Source organism: Somniosus microcephalus, unplaced genomic scaffold, assembly GCF_052327205.1.
Source record: "Somniosus microcephalus isolate GS21.2 unplaced genomic scaffold, FLI_Smic_1.0 unresolved_chr2, whole genome shotgun sequence".
Lineage (NCBI taxonomy): Eukaryota > Metazoa > Chordata > Chondrichthyes > Squaliformes > Somniosidae > Somniosus > Somniosus microcephalus.
Window position 1 is genome coordinate 32,439,299 of NW_028225180.1, and position 15,406 is coordinate 32,454,704.

Genomic DNA, 15,406 nt, shown 5'->3' on the forward strand with positions numbered 1-15,406 from the left:
AAATATTTTCTCACGTCGTGGAGATCCCATTGTTGGAAAGTTCGATTTGATTACCCTGAAAGATAAATGCTCAGAAACAAGATGAATCCTTCATTCACTCTTATAACTCCTTACGAAGGAATTGGACTAAAGAGGAGTAGGGCCGGGGTTATGCTGCATTTCAGAATTCAGAGCTACACAGCCCGACGTGCAATGCGACTCTGTTGCATTCTGGGAATTGTAGTCCGCCGGTGACAGCGACTCAAACTGAACTGGTGAATTATGGGAGATTGGTACTGGGCTGATTATCTTGATTTTGAAAATTTAGCATAATACAAGGATCCAGCTCCAGAAAGAGATGCAAGATTGGGGTGAAACTACAGGAGGCATTTCTCAGAGATAATTGCTGCTAAACCCCTAATGTTTAGTTTAAATTGCAATTTTAATGTTTATTATGAATGTATTACCTTTACTAATGTATTGGAATGATTGGATATAGTGCGTGATTCGCTTCTGTTGGACCACTAGCAATAATAACATAATTTCTATAGTTATCTGATTGACTCCAATTTATCTTAAAGGAAATTTAAAGCCCTTTCACCCTTACTTAAATATTAGTAAAAATTGATGAGAAAGATATCACGGAGGATTCACGTGTATTTGTGTCTTTCTCTGCAGTCTGAGCTCTTCACTGTGAAACCACAGCTCCCAAAGTTACTGCAAGATCCCACGTCCGCTTCCCACAATCAGTCTCTCCGCTTTCTCCATGCAGCAAGTGCTAAATTTACACCCTACACTGCGACATACTATGAACAATGGCACGGGAATCACAGAATCATAGAATCATAGAATTATACAGTACAGAAGGAGGCCATGTGACCCATTGTGTCTGTGCTGGCTCTTTGAAAGGGATAACCAATTAATTCCTCAACTCTGCCACTTATTTTTTAAATTTATTTTTTACCTCATGTCCCCGCTGGTTTTTGTGCCAATTATCTTTAATCTGTGTCCTCTGGTTACCGAGAAAACTGCCCCTGGAAACAATTTCGTCGAATTTTAATTGATCAAAACCCTGCCTAATTTGTATTCAGCTTGGTGCTCCACTGAATTATTTACCTAACAATTATGTTAAGCAAAATAACAACAGAAAATGCTAAACCCTTTGTCAAGAGGTTTCAGGTTCACCTGAAACGTTGAGTCTATTTTCTCTCCACGGATGTTGCCTGGCCTGCTGAGCTTTTCCAGCATTTTCTGTTGTTATTTCGGATTTCCAGCATCTGCAGTATTTTGCTATCGTAATTATGTTAAGCATCCTTTTTTTCTGTTATCAATTTTCAATTAAATTTTGGCTTCAATTTTGCTAACAGGTCTATCATGTAGGCCTTTTTAAAGTCCATCGCCTAGAAATTCAGTAGCGTTCGCCAGCCGTTAACGCCTTAAGAGGGGTAGATTTCCAGCGCTAGGCACTTAGCGCCCGGGCGCAGTCCGATCTGCGCCTACGCCCAACTTCAGTTGACATTTAGCGCCAGCGCAAAGTGTTTCCGCCCGCTCAGCTGCGCGCGCAGCTTATGACGTCATTTCGTCGTGCAACGCTGTTTGTGCACCCCAAACCGGAAATTCAGTGGCGCCCGCCCAATGTGGGCGTGGCGCTGTTAAGAACTGTGAACTGGAACGCAGCAGAGGCGCTGCAGGCCTCGGGGAGCGCTAATTAAAGGGCACTGAGACTGAACTATAAAGGCCAGCCATTTTGCTGCAATGACTTTAGTGCTTTGGATTTCTGGACAGAGACCAAGGAACAGACCTTACTGATTTGGGACAACATAGGAGAGGTATTTTTGGCTTCTGGCCAGAGCTTGGAAATTAGACTCATTGTGATTTCACTGTTTGCAAGTTTATTATGGGGGCTGCATGGTGTTCCAACCCTCAGTTCCAGCATTATGTGCGAAGGGCTCGCAGACGTTGTGTGAGAGGGCCAGCCATGCCTAGACGCAGAGGGGCCATCAGGCGTCGGCAACATAGGCCTTACCCACTCAGGGAATACTGCCAGCAGGTGTCCTATCTCACCATGACTGCCGCGCATTGTGTTAAGTGGCTGCGCTTCAGAAGGGAGGTGGTTGCAGGGATCTGCCAGCTGCTTCACAGAGATCTGCGTCCACAGCTGATGTGCAGGACGTCTCTGTCGGTGGAAGTGAAGGTCACGGTGGCTCTGAACTATTATGCAAGCGGCTTCTTCCAAGCCGCTGCTGGGGACATAGCGAACATCTCCCAGTTCACCGTGCATCACTGCATCCGGCAGGTCACCGATGCCCTTTTCGCAAAGAGACACCAATTCATCTCCTTCCCCATGACCCTAGAGAGGCAGGAGCAGCGTGCAGTCGGATTTGCCAGGACCGCCGACTTCCCCATGGTGCAGGGCGCCATTGACTGCACGCATGTGGCTATGCGGGCACCTATCAACAATGCCGAGGATTACCGCAACCGGAAGGGCTACCATTCCCTCAATGTACAGCTGGTGTGTGACCACAGGCAGCGCATCCTAGCTGTCAATGCCCGCTTTCCAGGAAGCAGCCACGATGCATTTATCCTGCGCCAGACTACTGCGGCTGACATGTTCGAGGTACAGCCTCCACCAAGGGGATGGCTTATCGGGGACAAGGGCTACCCTTTGTGTACATGGCTCATGACCCCGCTCCGTGTGCCCAGGACCCCTGCGGAGGAGGCATACAACGAAAGCCATCAAGCCACAAGGAACATCATAGAGCAAACGATTGGCGTCCTTTTGCAACGGTTCCGCTGCCTGGATCGTTCCGGCGGATCTCTACAGTATTCGCCGGATAGAGTCTCCCAGTTCGTCGTCGTTTGCTGCATGCTGCACAACCTGGCTATCCGCAGGACTCAGGCACTGCCACCTCGCGTTGGACCACCACCTCAGGAGGACGAGCAGGAGGACCATGAGGAGGAGGAGGAGGAGGAGTACCAGCCCAGGAGGGAGCCACAAGGTCCAAGGGCCGTCCGCCAGCGGCTTATTGAACGACACTTCTAGGCCCCCTGTCAGGGAATGGCTTGTGGCAATGAACGCACCTGAATGCAGCCGCTCCGCAAGCCCTCAGCCGGTTAACGCAACAACCACTTGAAACATGACACCTGGACAAGCTGAATAAATAAAAAGCTTTATTTAACAAACTCAGGGCCCTTCCCACATGAAACAGAAAAACAGACAAGACCCCCAAAAAACAGTCACAAACATATCTCACTCCCACAACCTGGGGAGGAATAACAAAAATTGTCCTTCCAATTGGCCTTCATCCTCGGCCTTACCAAAATAAGCCCCACCCCTCCAGAACACAAACACCTCCATATAAAAAAAACAGTTGGCAACACACTCTACTTGGTGTGCCGAGAGGGCGAGTCCTTGTGCAGGCTTCTCCGGCCCCTGCCCGACCTGTTGCTCCACCTCAACCTGGGCCCTGTGGGTGTTGCAAGGCTGGGGGAAGGCTCCTGAGGGGCACAATGCGTGATGGCAGATGCCCTTGGGGGTCGGCCTAGACGAGGTCCGGCCCTGGAGGGGCCAGCTGCTGACTGCTGCAGCTGTGGCTGGCCAGCATCAGTCTCTCCAGCAGCTCGTCGCACCTTGGCTGGGGGAGTGGCAGTGGCAGCTGCAGCAATGGGGGCAAGCTGGCTGATGCCAGGCGCTCGCTGGTCGCCAGAGACTCTGGCACTCGGCCGGCCTGGCACTGCAGCAAGCACAGCAATCTGGTGAAGGCCAGACCGCTGTGCTGCAGCAGGGTGGCGGGTGCCCTGGCGATGCTTCTGTGACACAGCGAGTGTGGCAGAAGTGAGTGCACGAACTGCCCTGGTCTGTGCCCGCATCAGATCAGCCAGTGTCTGGACGGCACCACTCATGAACTCGCGACTCACGTCCTGTGCTACCGCGAGTTGGTTGACACCCCTGGCCTGTGCTGCCACGAGTTGCTCGACACCCCTGGCCTGTGCTGCCGCGAGTTGCTAGACACCCCTGGCCTGTGAGTCCCCGAAATTGGCCACACTATGAGCCAGGGACTCAATGGCCTGAGGCAACTGTCCCACAACCCCCATGAACTCTTTGTGGTGCCGCTCCAAGGCCGCAGACATTTCATCAAGGAGGCGCACCTCCTGAGCGAGGACCGTCTCCGGAATGGAGGGCGGACTCCCCCCCTGGGGAGAAGGCCGCCGAGCTGCCCGACCCTTCCCGCGTGCCTGGACGCCACTGGGCCCAGCAACTGTCCTCCCCTGCAACACTTCCCACCTCTGGGGAGAAGGCAGCCGTGCTGCCCGACCCTTCCCGCGTGCCTGGACGCCACTGGGCCCAGGAGCTACACCCCCCTGCAACACTTCCCCCTGGCTCTCCTCCAGGCAAGACGTGTCCCCTCCATTGCCATCCCCTGGCGCGGATGAGGGTTTCCCCGATGTGCTGCCTTCCTCTTGGTCCTCGTCGTCCTCCTCTTCCGAGGGACTGGCACTCTCAGCTTCAGGGGCCTCCTCCTCACCAGCTGAAAGCAGGAAGGCACAAGAGTAGCTTTAGAGTGAGGACAGGGCGTCAGCGAGGGAGGCATGAGTGGTGCCATTATGCGCATTGGTGGGACAGTGGCAAAGGATGTAGATCTGAAGCGCAAGGGGAACCAGAGAGGTCCAAATGGTCATGTCCTTACCATTGGGTCCCAGCACAGGGTCGGCATCTCCAATAGCAACGGGGCCAGTCACCCGGCCACGCACAAGTCGAGCCACGCTCTCCTCCAGCTGACTGAGCTGCTGGAACTGGGGACGGCCTCCCCCGGTGACAGTCTGGCTCTTCAAATTCCGCGCCAGCTTGGCCTGCAAGAGAAAGGACGGCCTCTAAGTACAGTGTGGTGCCCTTTTGTTGTGTGCACTGCCTCCCATGGTCGAATAGCTTGGCCAGTGTGGTGCCCTGTTGTTGTGTGCACTGCCTCCCATGGTCGAATAGCTTGGCCAGTGTGTTAAGTGCAGAGAGTGCTATTGATGATCATGCCAGTGCCATAGCTGCAGGAGGAGGGCTAGCCATTAGGCCTTTGAGGTCCCTTTGCCCATAATGTGAGGTGCACATGCAAGGATGAGGAGGACACTGGAAAGGGTACTCACCCTGACCAACCGACTGAGGTCGTTGTACTTCTTGCTGCATTGGTCAGCAGTCCTGGGGACATCGCTGTTGGCTGACACCCTCAGGGCGATTTCCCTCCAGGCTCTCCTGTACTGCCTCCTGGGAGCCTTCTTGCCACTGTCCGGGCACAAGATCTCTCTGTTCTTTCCCAACCCCCTAAGCAGCACCCTCAAAGCATGCTCTGAGAAGCACTGCGCTCGTTCACGGGCCTTCTGCATGGCTTCAGGCGCTATTTGGGTCCACCAGCAGTGTTCAGGCCTAGCTGCAGGGCTCCACTATCCAGGGCGTGGCTGCAGACAAAGTCGACCCTTCCCCCTTTAAGAGCTGGCCGGCGTCAGGGTGTCTGCTGTCAATCAAAACATGACCGCACCGGTGCTGTGCCCGGCCTCGGCGTTATCAGTCCGCACCGCCGGCTTTGCGCCTAAAGATAGGAGTGCAACGCCAGTTTCAGCGCTCGCCCAAACTCCTTGGCCAAATCTACTGAATTTCGGCGAAGTGGCCTCCACTTTCCGGCGGGCGCTAACTTTAGCGCCCGCCCGACTTTACCACCCCAAAAGTGGCTATACTGAATTTCTAGGCCCATATACACAACATCAACTGTACTATCCTCAACAATCCTCTTAGTTACTCCATGAAAGGACTCGATCAACTTAGTAAAACATGATTCCCCATGAAAATATCCATGCTGGCTTTCATTGATTAACCCACATTTTCCAAGTGCCAATTAAGTTCCTGTCGGATTATTGTCTCTAAATGTTTCTGCAAGACGTTAGGCTGACTGGCCTGCAATTAGTAGATTTATCCCTCTCCCGTTTTTTAAACGGGGTGCAATGTTTGCGATGTACCACTACTCTGGCAGCTCTCCCATATCTAAGGAGGATTGGAACATTTAGCGACTGCAGAGCCTCTGCAATTTCAACCCTTACTTCCCTCAGCTACCTAGTACACAGCCCATTTGGACCAGGTGACTTTTCTATTTTGAGCGCAACCAACCTTTCATGTACCTCATTTTTATTTACGTTCTTCCTATCCAATTTCTCAACTATCACCTACTTTACTGTAACATTCGCACCATCGTTTTCTTTAGTGAAGTCACATGCAAAGTATTCATTCTGAACCCAAGCTAGACCTCCTGCCTGCACAAGAAAATCTCCGTTTTGTTCTGTAATTGGCCCCATCCTTTAGATTGCCACGTTCCAGGACAATCGCTGCACCACCAGCCTCTTCACACCCTGCCGATGGCGAACAACTTACTATCCTTCTGAACTCGCTGTGGCTGCGGGGTTACCAGCCCCTGGAACATGTGATCGAGCAAATTCTCAGCCCTACAATGACGCCAGCCGCCCCTCAAGCTCAGAAACACTGAGCTAAAGTTCGAGCAGATGGAGACACTTCATGGACATGTGATTATCATGGATAGGTGAAGCGCCCTGGAGTTCCAACATGTCACCTGAATATCCACTGTTGTTATCAATGTAAGTTGCAGCATTTAAATTCAACAGTGACAGAAATCACGATGGAAGCGTAAGGAGATTTTGAAAATAAATTACCATTAATTTAAATTAAACGAAAGTTCGTAAGACTAAATTTAATTTGAAATAAATTAAATCAAATGAAATTAAACTAATTACATTAAATTAAATCTAGTTTATTATATAGCACTTTAGGCATTACATAATTAATGTCCGATTTGAATTGCCCAGTGATATTTCTTCCAATCCTCTTATATCCTTTGCTTGTAGAGTTGTAGAGTGAACTGATATTCTGGGACTGACGGACTTGGTGTTGGGTTTTACTCCGCTAACTTGTTGGTACGGCGGAATTTCGGGACTGGGGGAAATTACATCTGGCCATTGAGAAAGCCGAAGCGTTCTGACACAGACACTGATCGGCGGCAGCATTTCCTGTTCTCAGACACTCAGACTGTGACCTCACTTCCTGCGGCCCATCGTGAAGAGCGCCACATTCTGGAGTGTCGGGCTCCTGATGACTTAGCGAGTGCTTCAAAAGTGAATCTGTTTCGTCACACTTCTGTCACTAACAGCCAATGAGTTCAACGCTCAAGCGATTCTGTAACATGTCACCAATTATATTCAGGAAACCTGCATCTTTCGCTCCTTGCAGTTTGTTTGTAGCGCAGATTTATTTTACTTTTTCAGTTCGAGGATAATAAATAAATCACTACTGTTTTTTAGGGATCATTAGGATTGTGGACATCAGCTCTGGGCATTGGTTTTCTTAACAATAATATAAATCAAGATGTATTTAATTCCGGCTGAGTTAAAGATCCCTTTACATTCTTCTTGCATTGAGTGGAACAAAAGGCAGATGCCGATGTTAAGGGCGGCCGTCCGCCCCTCGATGGAGCTCTGTAATCCTCCACTAACAGTCTAAATCCACAGAACACTCTGCACTGTTATACAAAGACATCCAATGCGATCATCCTGTTCCGACATGTTGATACGCGATGGAGAACTTCGCGTCAGTTACACCCCAAATTTTTAAGTCTTCTTTCGATCCAATTATGCAATACATTTTTAATAACATTTAAATCTGTTACTGTGTCTAAGAATTTATGAGAGACTAGGGGCTAGATTTTCAGTTGCTAGCGCCAGCAGTTAGCACCTTAAGAGAAGTGATTTTCGGGCGCTATGCATGTAGCGCCCGTGCGCAGCGCTGTTTGCACCTCGCCCCAAATTAAGTTGCCCGTTAGCGCCGGCGCAAAGTTTAGCGCCCGGCCAGATGCGCGCGCAGAAAATGACGTCACATCCTCGTGCAACGCCCTTTGGCCGCCCCGCAACACAACCAGCGCGGGCCCCGGGGGGCGTGAATTAAAGGGGACGTGCTCTCCAGTATAAAGGCCAGCCTTTTTTCAGAAAACACTCTTGTGCAACGCATTTCTGGAGACACAACAAGGAGGATAGCTAACTGGTTTCAAGCAGCAAGAGCTCAGGTATTTTTGGACTCAGGCCAGAGCGCTGCAACTGGCCTTTTGGAAATTTGAATGTTTGCCAGGATTTGATGGGGGTTGCATGGGGTGCCAACGCGGAGCTGCAGCTCCATGTCCGTAGGGCTCGCAGACGCATTGTGAGAGGGGCAGCCCTGGCTAGAGGCAGAGGGGGCTACAGGCGTCGGCCATGTAGGCCTTACCCAGTCAGGCTATACCGCCAGCAGCGCTCCTACCTAAACATGAGTGCCGCGCGATGTGTTAAAAGGCTCCGATTCCGAAAGGAGGTGATTGCAGAGATCTGCCACCTGCTTCGCCGAGATCTGCGGCCAAAGCTCAGGTGCAGGACGTCTCTGTCGGTGGAAGTGAAGGTGACGGTGGCATTGAACTTCTATGCCACCGGCTCCTTCCAATACGCTGCTGGGGACATAGCAAACATCTCCCAGTATGGCGCGCATCGCTGCATCCGCCAGGTGACCGAAGCACTGTTCAGAAGGAGAAGCCAATTCATCTCCTTCCCCATGGCCCTGGAGAGCCAGCATCAGCGCGCATTGGGATTTTCCAGACTCGGGGAATTCCCCTTGGTGCAGGGCGCCATTGACTGTACGCATGTGGCTTTGCGGGCCCCTCTGGAGCATGGCAAGCAGTATCGCAACAGGAAGGGCTACCATTCTCTGAATGTGCAGCTGGTGTGTGACCACAAGCAGCGCATCATGGCAGTCAATGCCAGCTTCCCAGGCAGCAGCCACGATGCCTTTATCCTGCGGCAGAGTACTGTGCATGACATGTTCCAGGCACAGCCTCCCCCAAGAGGATGGCTACTCGGGGAAAAAGGCTATCCTTTGTGCACCTGGCTCATGACCCCGCTCTGCGCGCCCCGGACCGATGCTGAAGAGGCCTACAACGAGAGCCATCAAACCACCCACAACATCATCGAGCAAACTATTGGGGTCCTCAAGCAGCAGTTCCGCTGCCTTGATCGCTCCGGAGGAGCTCTCCAGTATTCGCTGGACCAGGTCTCCCAATTTGTGGTGGTTTACTGCATGCTACACAACCTGGCTATCCGCAGGACTCAGGCACTGCCACCTGACGTTGGACCAGCGCCTCAGGAGGAGGAGCAGGAGGAGCATGAGGAGGAGGAGGAGGAGGAGCAGGAGTACGTTCCCAGGAGGGAGCGACCAGGGCCAAGGGCCGCATGACGCCACCTTATTACACGGTACTTCTAAGCCCCCTGTCAGGGAATGGCCAGGGGCCATGAGGGAAGATGAATGCAGCTGCTCCGCAAGCCCTCAGCCGGCGAAGCCAACAAATACTAAGAAGAACAACCATGGAGACTGCATGAATAAAGATAATTATTTATTACACAAAAATGAAAAGCCCTTCCCACATGAATCCCCAAAAACAATAAACGGGCCCCACAAAAAGCCCAACAAACGACTCACTCGCACAAACTGGGCAGGAGTCACTCCACATTTCTTCAAACCGGGCCTCAACGTCGGCCTAACGCAAAAAATAAGCCCTCCAACAACACAACCATGGGCAAAATAAAGATGGCCACCGCCACATAAAAGGAAAGCTGGCCACACCCTCTACTGAGTGGCCCGCGAGGGCGAGACCTTGCCCAGCCTTTTGCCTCCCCTGCCCGGCCTGCTGCTCCTTCGCAAGCTCTGCCCAGTGGCTGCTGCGAGGCTGGGGGAAGGCGCCTGAGGCTCAGATGCCCTTCCGCCAGATGCCGCTGGGGGGCGGCCTACACGGCGTTTGGGCCTCGAGGGGCCGTCTGCTGAGTGGCGCACCTGAGCCTGGCCACCATCAGCTGCAGCTGCTTGCCCTTGACGCCCCAGTGGGGGAATGGCGGCGACGGATGGCGCAATGTGGGCCAGCTGGCGTCTGGGATGCGCTGGCTGGTGCTGTGGCACGGTGGCACTCAGCCGGGCCCACACTGCAGGATCCGCAACAATCAGCCGAGGGGCGGCTTGCTGGGATGGTCCAGCGCGGCGGCTGCCCTGGCGATGCCTGCCTGAGACAGCGCGTGTGGCAGCAGTGAGTGCCCCTGTTGTCCTGGTGTGCGCCCGCATCACATCCGCCAAGGTCTTGACGGCATCAGTCAGCATGCGGCCACTCGCGGCAGTTGCTGCCCCGAACTCGCGCACACTGGTCGCCAGCGACTCGATGGCCTCAGGCATGCGCCCCACCACGCTCATGAGCTCCGTGTGGCGCCGGTCCGAATCCTCGGCCATCTTATCCAGCTTCCACACCTCCTCCGAGGTGAAGGTGTCCGGACTGGAGTCGCGACTCTCCCGCTGGGGAGGAGGGGGCCAAACTAGGGGACCCTTGCCACGTTGGTGGCGGCGAGTGTGCCGATCAGCAGCACTCCCCTCTGATCCTTGCCCACTTTGGGGGGAAGGCCGCAGGCCACGCGCACGGCTCCTGGGTGGCTGGACGCCACTGGTCCCAGAAGCTGCATTGCCCTGCGACAGTTCCTCCAGGCACTCGTCCAGTGAGGAGGTGTCAAGCATTTCCTCCTCTCCTGTGGGACGTGACTGTTCCCCCGATGGTCCGGCTTGCTCCTCCTCCTCCTCCTGCTCGGAGGTGCTGTCACTGGCAGCTTCAGGGTCCTGGTCGTCACCAGCTGAAAGCAGGAATGCACAAGAGTAGCTTCAGAGTGAGGAGACGGCGTCAGCGAGGGAGTTAGGACTGGTGGGATTCAGCGCATTGGTGGGACAGTGGCAAAGGAGGTAGCTCGGATGGGCCAGTGCGACGCGAGAGGGCAAAAAAGGCGAGGTCCTTACCATTGCCGGGCAGTGGAGGGTCAGCTACTCCGCACACTGTGGGGACGAGCACACGGGCTCCCATGAGCACACACATGCGCTCCTCCAGCCGAGTGAGCTTCTGCAGCTTGGCGCGGCCACCCCTGGCACGGGCCTGGTGATTAAAGGCTACTTTAGCCTGCAAGAGAAAGGACGGGCTGTAAGTGCGCAGTGTAGCCCTGATGTAGTGTGCACTGCCTCCCATGGTGGAATAGCTTGGCCAGAGTGAAGCCCTGATGTAGTGTGCACTGCCTCCCATGGTGGAATAGCTTGGCCAGAGTGAAGCCCTGATGTAGTGTGCACAGCCTCCCATGGTGGAATAGCTTGGACAGAGTGAAGCCCTGATGTAGTGTGCACAGCCTCCCATGGTGGAATAGCTTGGCCAGAGTGTAGAGTGCCGATAGGCCAATTGATGCTCATGACTGTCCCAATGCTGCTGGCTGAGGGCTGGCCAATAGGACTTTCAGCTCCCTTTGCCCATCATGTCAGGTGTACATGCAAGAATGAGGAGGAGACTGGAAAGGGTACTCACCCTGACAATCCTGGTCAGGTCGTTGTATTTTTTACGACAATGTTTGTGGGTCCTGGGGGCATCGCCGGTGAACGTCACCCTCTGGGCGATCTGCTTCCAGGCTTTGGTGTAGTCGTGGTGGGTTGGATTCCTCCCACTCTCTGGAAACAAGATCTTGCGCCTCACCTCCAGAGCTGTGACCATTATGTCCAGATCACCCTCTGAGAAGCGCAGGGCACGCTGACGGGCCTTCTCTGGTGTTGCCATGACTCCCTGGGGCTGAGCAGCAGTGTTGAGGCCTCTTTGCAAGGCTGCAGTGTGCAGGGCATGGCAGCAGACCAATTCGTCCCTTCCCCCTTTAAGAGCTGGTCGGCGCCACGGGGTCTGCTGTCAGCCCAAAAATGACCGCACCCGCGCTGCGCCCCGCCTGGGCGCTATCCCTCTGGACCGCCGGCTTAACGCCTAAAGATAGTAGTGGAACGCCTCTTTTAGCGCTCCACCAACCTCTTAGGGCGAAGCCACTGAATTTCCGGCAACAGGGCGCTACTTTGGGGCGGGCGCTAACTTCGGGCGGGCGCTAAGGTTAGCGCCCCAAAACTGCCTATACTGAAAATCTAGCCCTAGGTTTCATCTACAAGGACTAAAATTTGACCCACAATCCAAACACTGCCCAACTGACTCTGACAGTAAAGGGTCTTGATACAATTGGAGGCTCCTTCAAAAGTGTCGGTATATTATCAATTACTATTCGGAAATAGAATACATGTCAATAATTCTGTGATTTGACTGTACTTTCCACCGCTTTAGTGGATTTTGTCGATTGGCAGCAGCGAATTTTACACCCACACAATTTTATTTTTCATTACAGTCAACGAAAAGGGAAATTCGGCGGGATGCATGACTGGCGCACAGTCCACTCCAGTCAGATTTTCGTCCAGGCCGAAATTGAAAATGACCTTAGCTTTAGAATATTCAGATTCCACTAATCCCAAATGGACTGATAATTACAGGCATACAATAGATGGTAGGCTCCGCGATAAAAATACAATCCGAATGGGCGAAAAAATGCATGCAAGCCAATCATTTTAAAATTAATATAAACCAACAGAACAATTACTATCTCCGGCGCCCATCAATCGCTGAAGGTGTGTAAAGATGGAGCTGAAACAGCGCTGTCTGTTTATATGTGTAACCCGGTAAACTGAATAGAACAACGGAAGCAGTCAGAGACAGTGCTCTGACTCTCTTACACATCCTGCAGTGTGAACAGTAGATTTACCCAGTTCGAGGAACAGGTTCTCTTCCACATCTTGCAACCTGCAACACATATACTCCAGAATAAATTGGAAAAAAGCTTTAACCGAGGCACTGAAATTATCGGACGAACAAAATGCTAGTTAATTGGCTCGAAACCTTATCTGAAGCCGTTACAGCGAGAAACACTCTCAAACCCAGGTCCTCAGTGGTGCCGGACGGAGCTATGAATACACGGCCTTGCACTGGGGGTACCCGTTCAATGCCAGTTGGTAAAGGGATGGGGATATTAGATTCTTCTGTTAGTGCACTAACACACAGCGGAGTATTCCATGTAAATATCTGAGAGTCTTGATTACTGATCCATGCCTGAAATGCCCCGACTATAAATTCTTATTTCTTACACTGTGTTACCAGTTTACAAGGTCGCTGATTCACATTAATAACACGCAGATTCACCATGATACATTTAGTAACAGCAAGTAACAACTTTATTTAATGTTGCTGGACAGCCTTCAACTCATTCTCATTAATCAATACGTCAGGAAAAAAAAAACAGGTAATACCGAGGCAACTCCAGTAAACATTCAAAACATGGTGAAACATCGCAACACTGAGAAGGGAACAGCGGCACTGCTCCTTATTCCCAGGAGAAGGGGTGAAGCGGCCCTTGCAGCTGCAATCAGTCCAAGCAACATTTTCATCAAACCTGCTGGAAAAAGTAACCGGACCGAGAGTTGAAAACGACAAAATCTTTCCCTAAAACTAGTGACTGATCCGAGCAATATCTGATAGAATTGATTACAGTCCTCTCAGGATCAGATATTAAACCCATTGATCAACTATTATATTCCACTGTTAAATTTCACTTCATCGTTGACATGTTTCATACATAAGGGGGAATGTCCTTGTTTGGAATGAGACACTCGGCCAAAGAACTGCGGAAAACCACAGTCCTTGTTGGCGTTAAATGCTACAAAGGGCCGCAAATATAGTCGCGTACCTGTGAGTTTTTACAAGAAAAACCCTTATGTAGCGGTTAGCAGAGGGAACCCCGGTCTAAGCTAAAACACGAGCTAGAACGGAATTCCAACGTCCCTACCGAAGCTCTAGTTCGGCTTTCTTTCATGTTTAACCAATCTTAGAATCTGAGTCCAGGGAGATTTCAGCAGCTTCTTCAGCTCTTCTCTGAACTTCCTCTGGGTCGCTGCATAAATGCACGTGTTCGGGCAGGAACTCAAATGTTTCAGCATAGCTCCGGTTTCAGTGGCGATATACGCTGGGTTTGTGCGGTCGCCTCGATAATAATTGATGTTCGACATTCTGGTAATTAAAAAATTGACGGCAGCTGTCAGCCACAGCAATATAAAACTGCCCGATATAGCGAAGAGCAAAATGATGGATTTCCTTCGGCTCTCCATCTCTGGATCGCTCTGATTCTCACTGCTGTGACCCCGGAGTCCTCTGCGGGCTCTGCTGGCCACTAAAATACGTCTGACAGTCAAACAATTAAACAAGGCCATTAAGGTAAAGGGAAGCCAAACGAGCCATACAGTGTGAAACCAGAGATACGCTACACCTGAAGGGGAGGAAAAAAAAGCAACACTTGACCGACAGCCCCACTGCACGTTGTTAATTATTTGCTGAGATTCATATGCAAACAAAATGGCAATGCCCTTTAATAAGATTAGAACCGTGAACGCTGTTGTAACCATGACGGCAATTCTCTCGGTGCAATAATTTACTTTAAACTTCTGACAGCAGATAACTATAAATCGGTCAAATGTGAAGGAGACGGTGAACCAAACAGACAAATCGAAGGTGACAGCATTCATGTATAGATTGGACTTACACACGGGAGTCTGGGACAGGAATGAAAGTGGAAAGTGATAACTGAAAATATAATACACCATTACATTGAAGATCATGACCAGTAGATCTGCTGTTGCCATGGCCACCATGTAGACAGAGATACACTTGGAAAGGCCGCAGTTTCCTCGGGAGAGAATCACAATTGTCATCAGGTTCGCTGTAAGAAAGAGACAGGAGAAAAATAATGTTCCAGCGTCTAATTGAATTATATATGGAGATACCTGTGGAGAGCATTTTACTCCATTCAGTGTGATTATCAACACGGAGCAGTGTGAGAACAGGATTAGTATTGGAGCCATTACCTGGGAAACCCACCCACACATTTAATGAGCTGCTGCACCGCTCACTCTGCACGGGGGGACAAAACGGTCCGGAAATCCGCTAAAATCCCTGTGTTTGAGCTTCAAAGAACATTGTAACATCAGTAATGTTATGGTATTAACGGGAACGTGGACAGCGTGGACACGCGGTCACTGTGTCATGCTGACATCCGTAAAACTGTTACACTATCCAACATGCGATATGAACAGGGAGACGTTAACAACGATTAACAACAAGCAGGTTACAGTGGCTCACCGGGGACACCGAAAGCTGCAACAATCGGGTAGTAAATCTCTTTCATCAGCAGAATAGCTGGTCGCCCCATTTTCAGTGAGAATGGATCAATTCAGTTGGAGCTGAAAGACTGTGACTGGCGCACGGCTGAGACAGTAGAGGGGAACCTATACTTATCCACACATCAATCCGCCAGGGAGTCAATCAGGTTAACTCATAATTGGCATTAGTTACAGTCATTTAACAAATAGACTGAGGTAAGTTGCTTTTTTTTACTGTTAATTCCGATTAAGAGAAATCAATTAAATTGTTATTGTACAGTTTGA

General features: G+C 51.2%; 1 protein-coding gene across 1 annotated transcript; it reads right to left on the reverse strand.

Annotated features, from left to right (window-relative positions):
• Nucleotides 1-13,741: 13,741 nt before the first annotated feature.
• LOC147092429 (putative G protein-coupled receptor 139) lies at nt 13,742-15,171 on the reverse strand. The gene is made up of 2 exons (XM_085975591.1): nt 15,102-15,171; nt 13,742-14,682 (listed from the first exon to the last, which is right to left on the reverse strand). The coding sequence occupies exons 1-2, from the start codon at nt 15,169-15,171 to the stop codon at nt 13,763-13,765; spliced, it is 990 nt and encodes a 329-aa protein (XP_085831717.1). The 3' UTR covers nt 13,742-13,762.
• Nucleotides 15,172-15,406: the final 235 nt, after the last annotated feature.

Bases quoted from the DNA above. Each gene is read 5' to 3' on its own strand.
- LOC147092429 (XM_085975591.1), bottom strand. From the start codon at position 15,171: ATGGGGCGACCAGCTATTCTGCTGATGAAAGAGATTTACTACCCGATT. The intron at 14,683-15,101 runs GTGAGCCACTGT...TCTTTCTTACAG, and splicing joins TGCAGCTTTCGGTGTCCCCG to CGAACCTGATGACAATTGTG.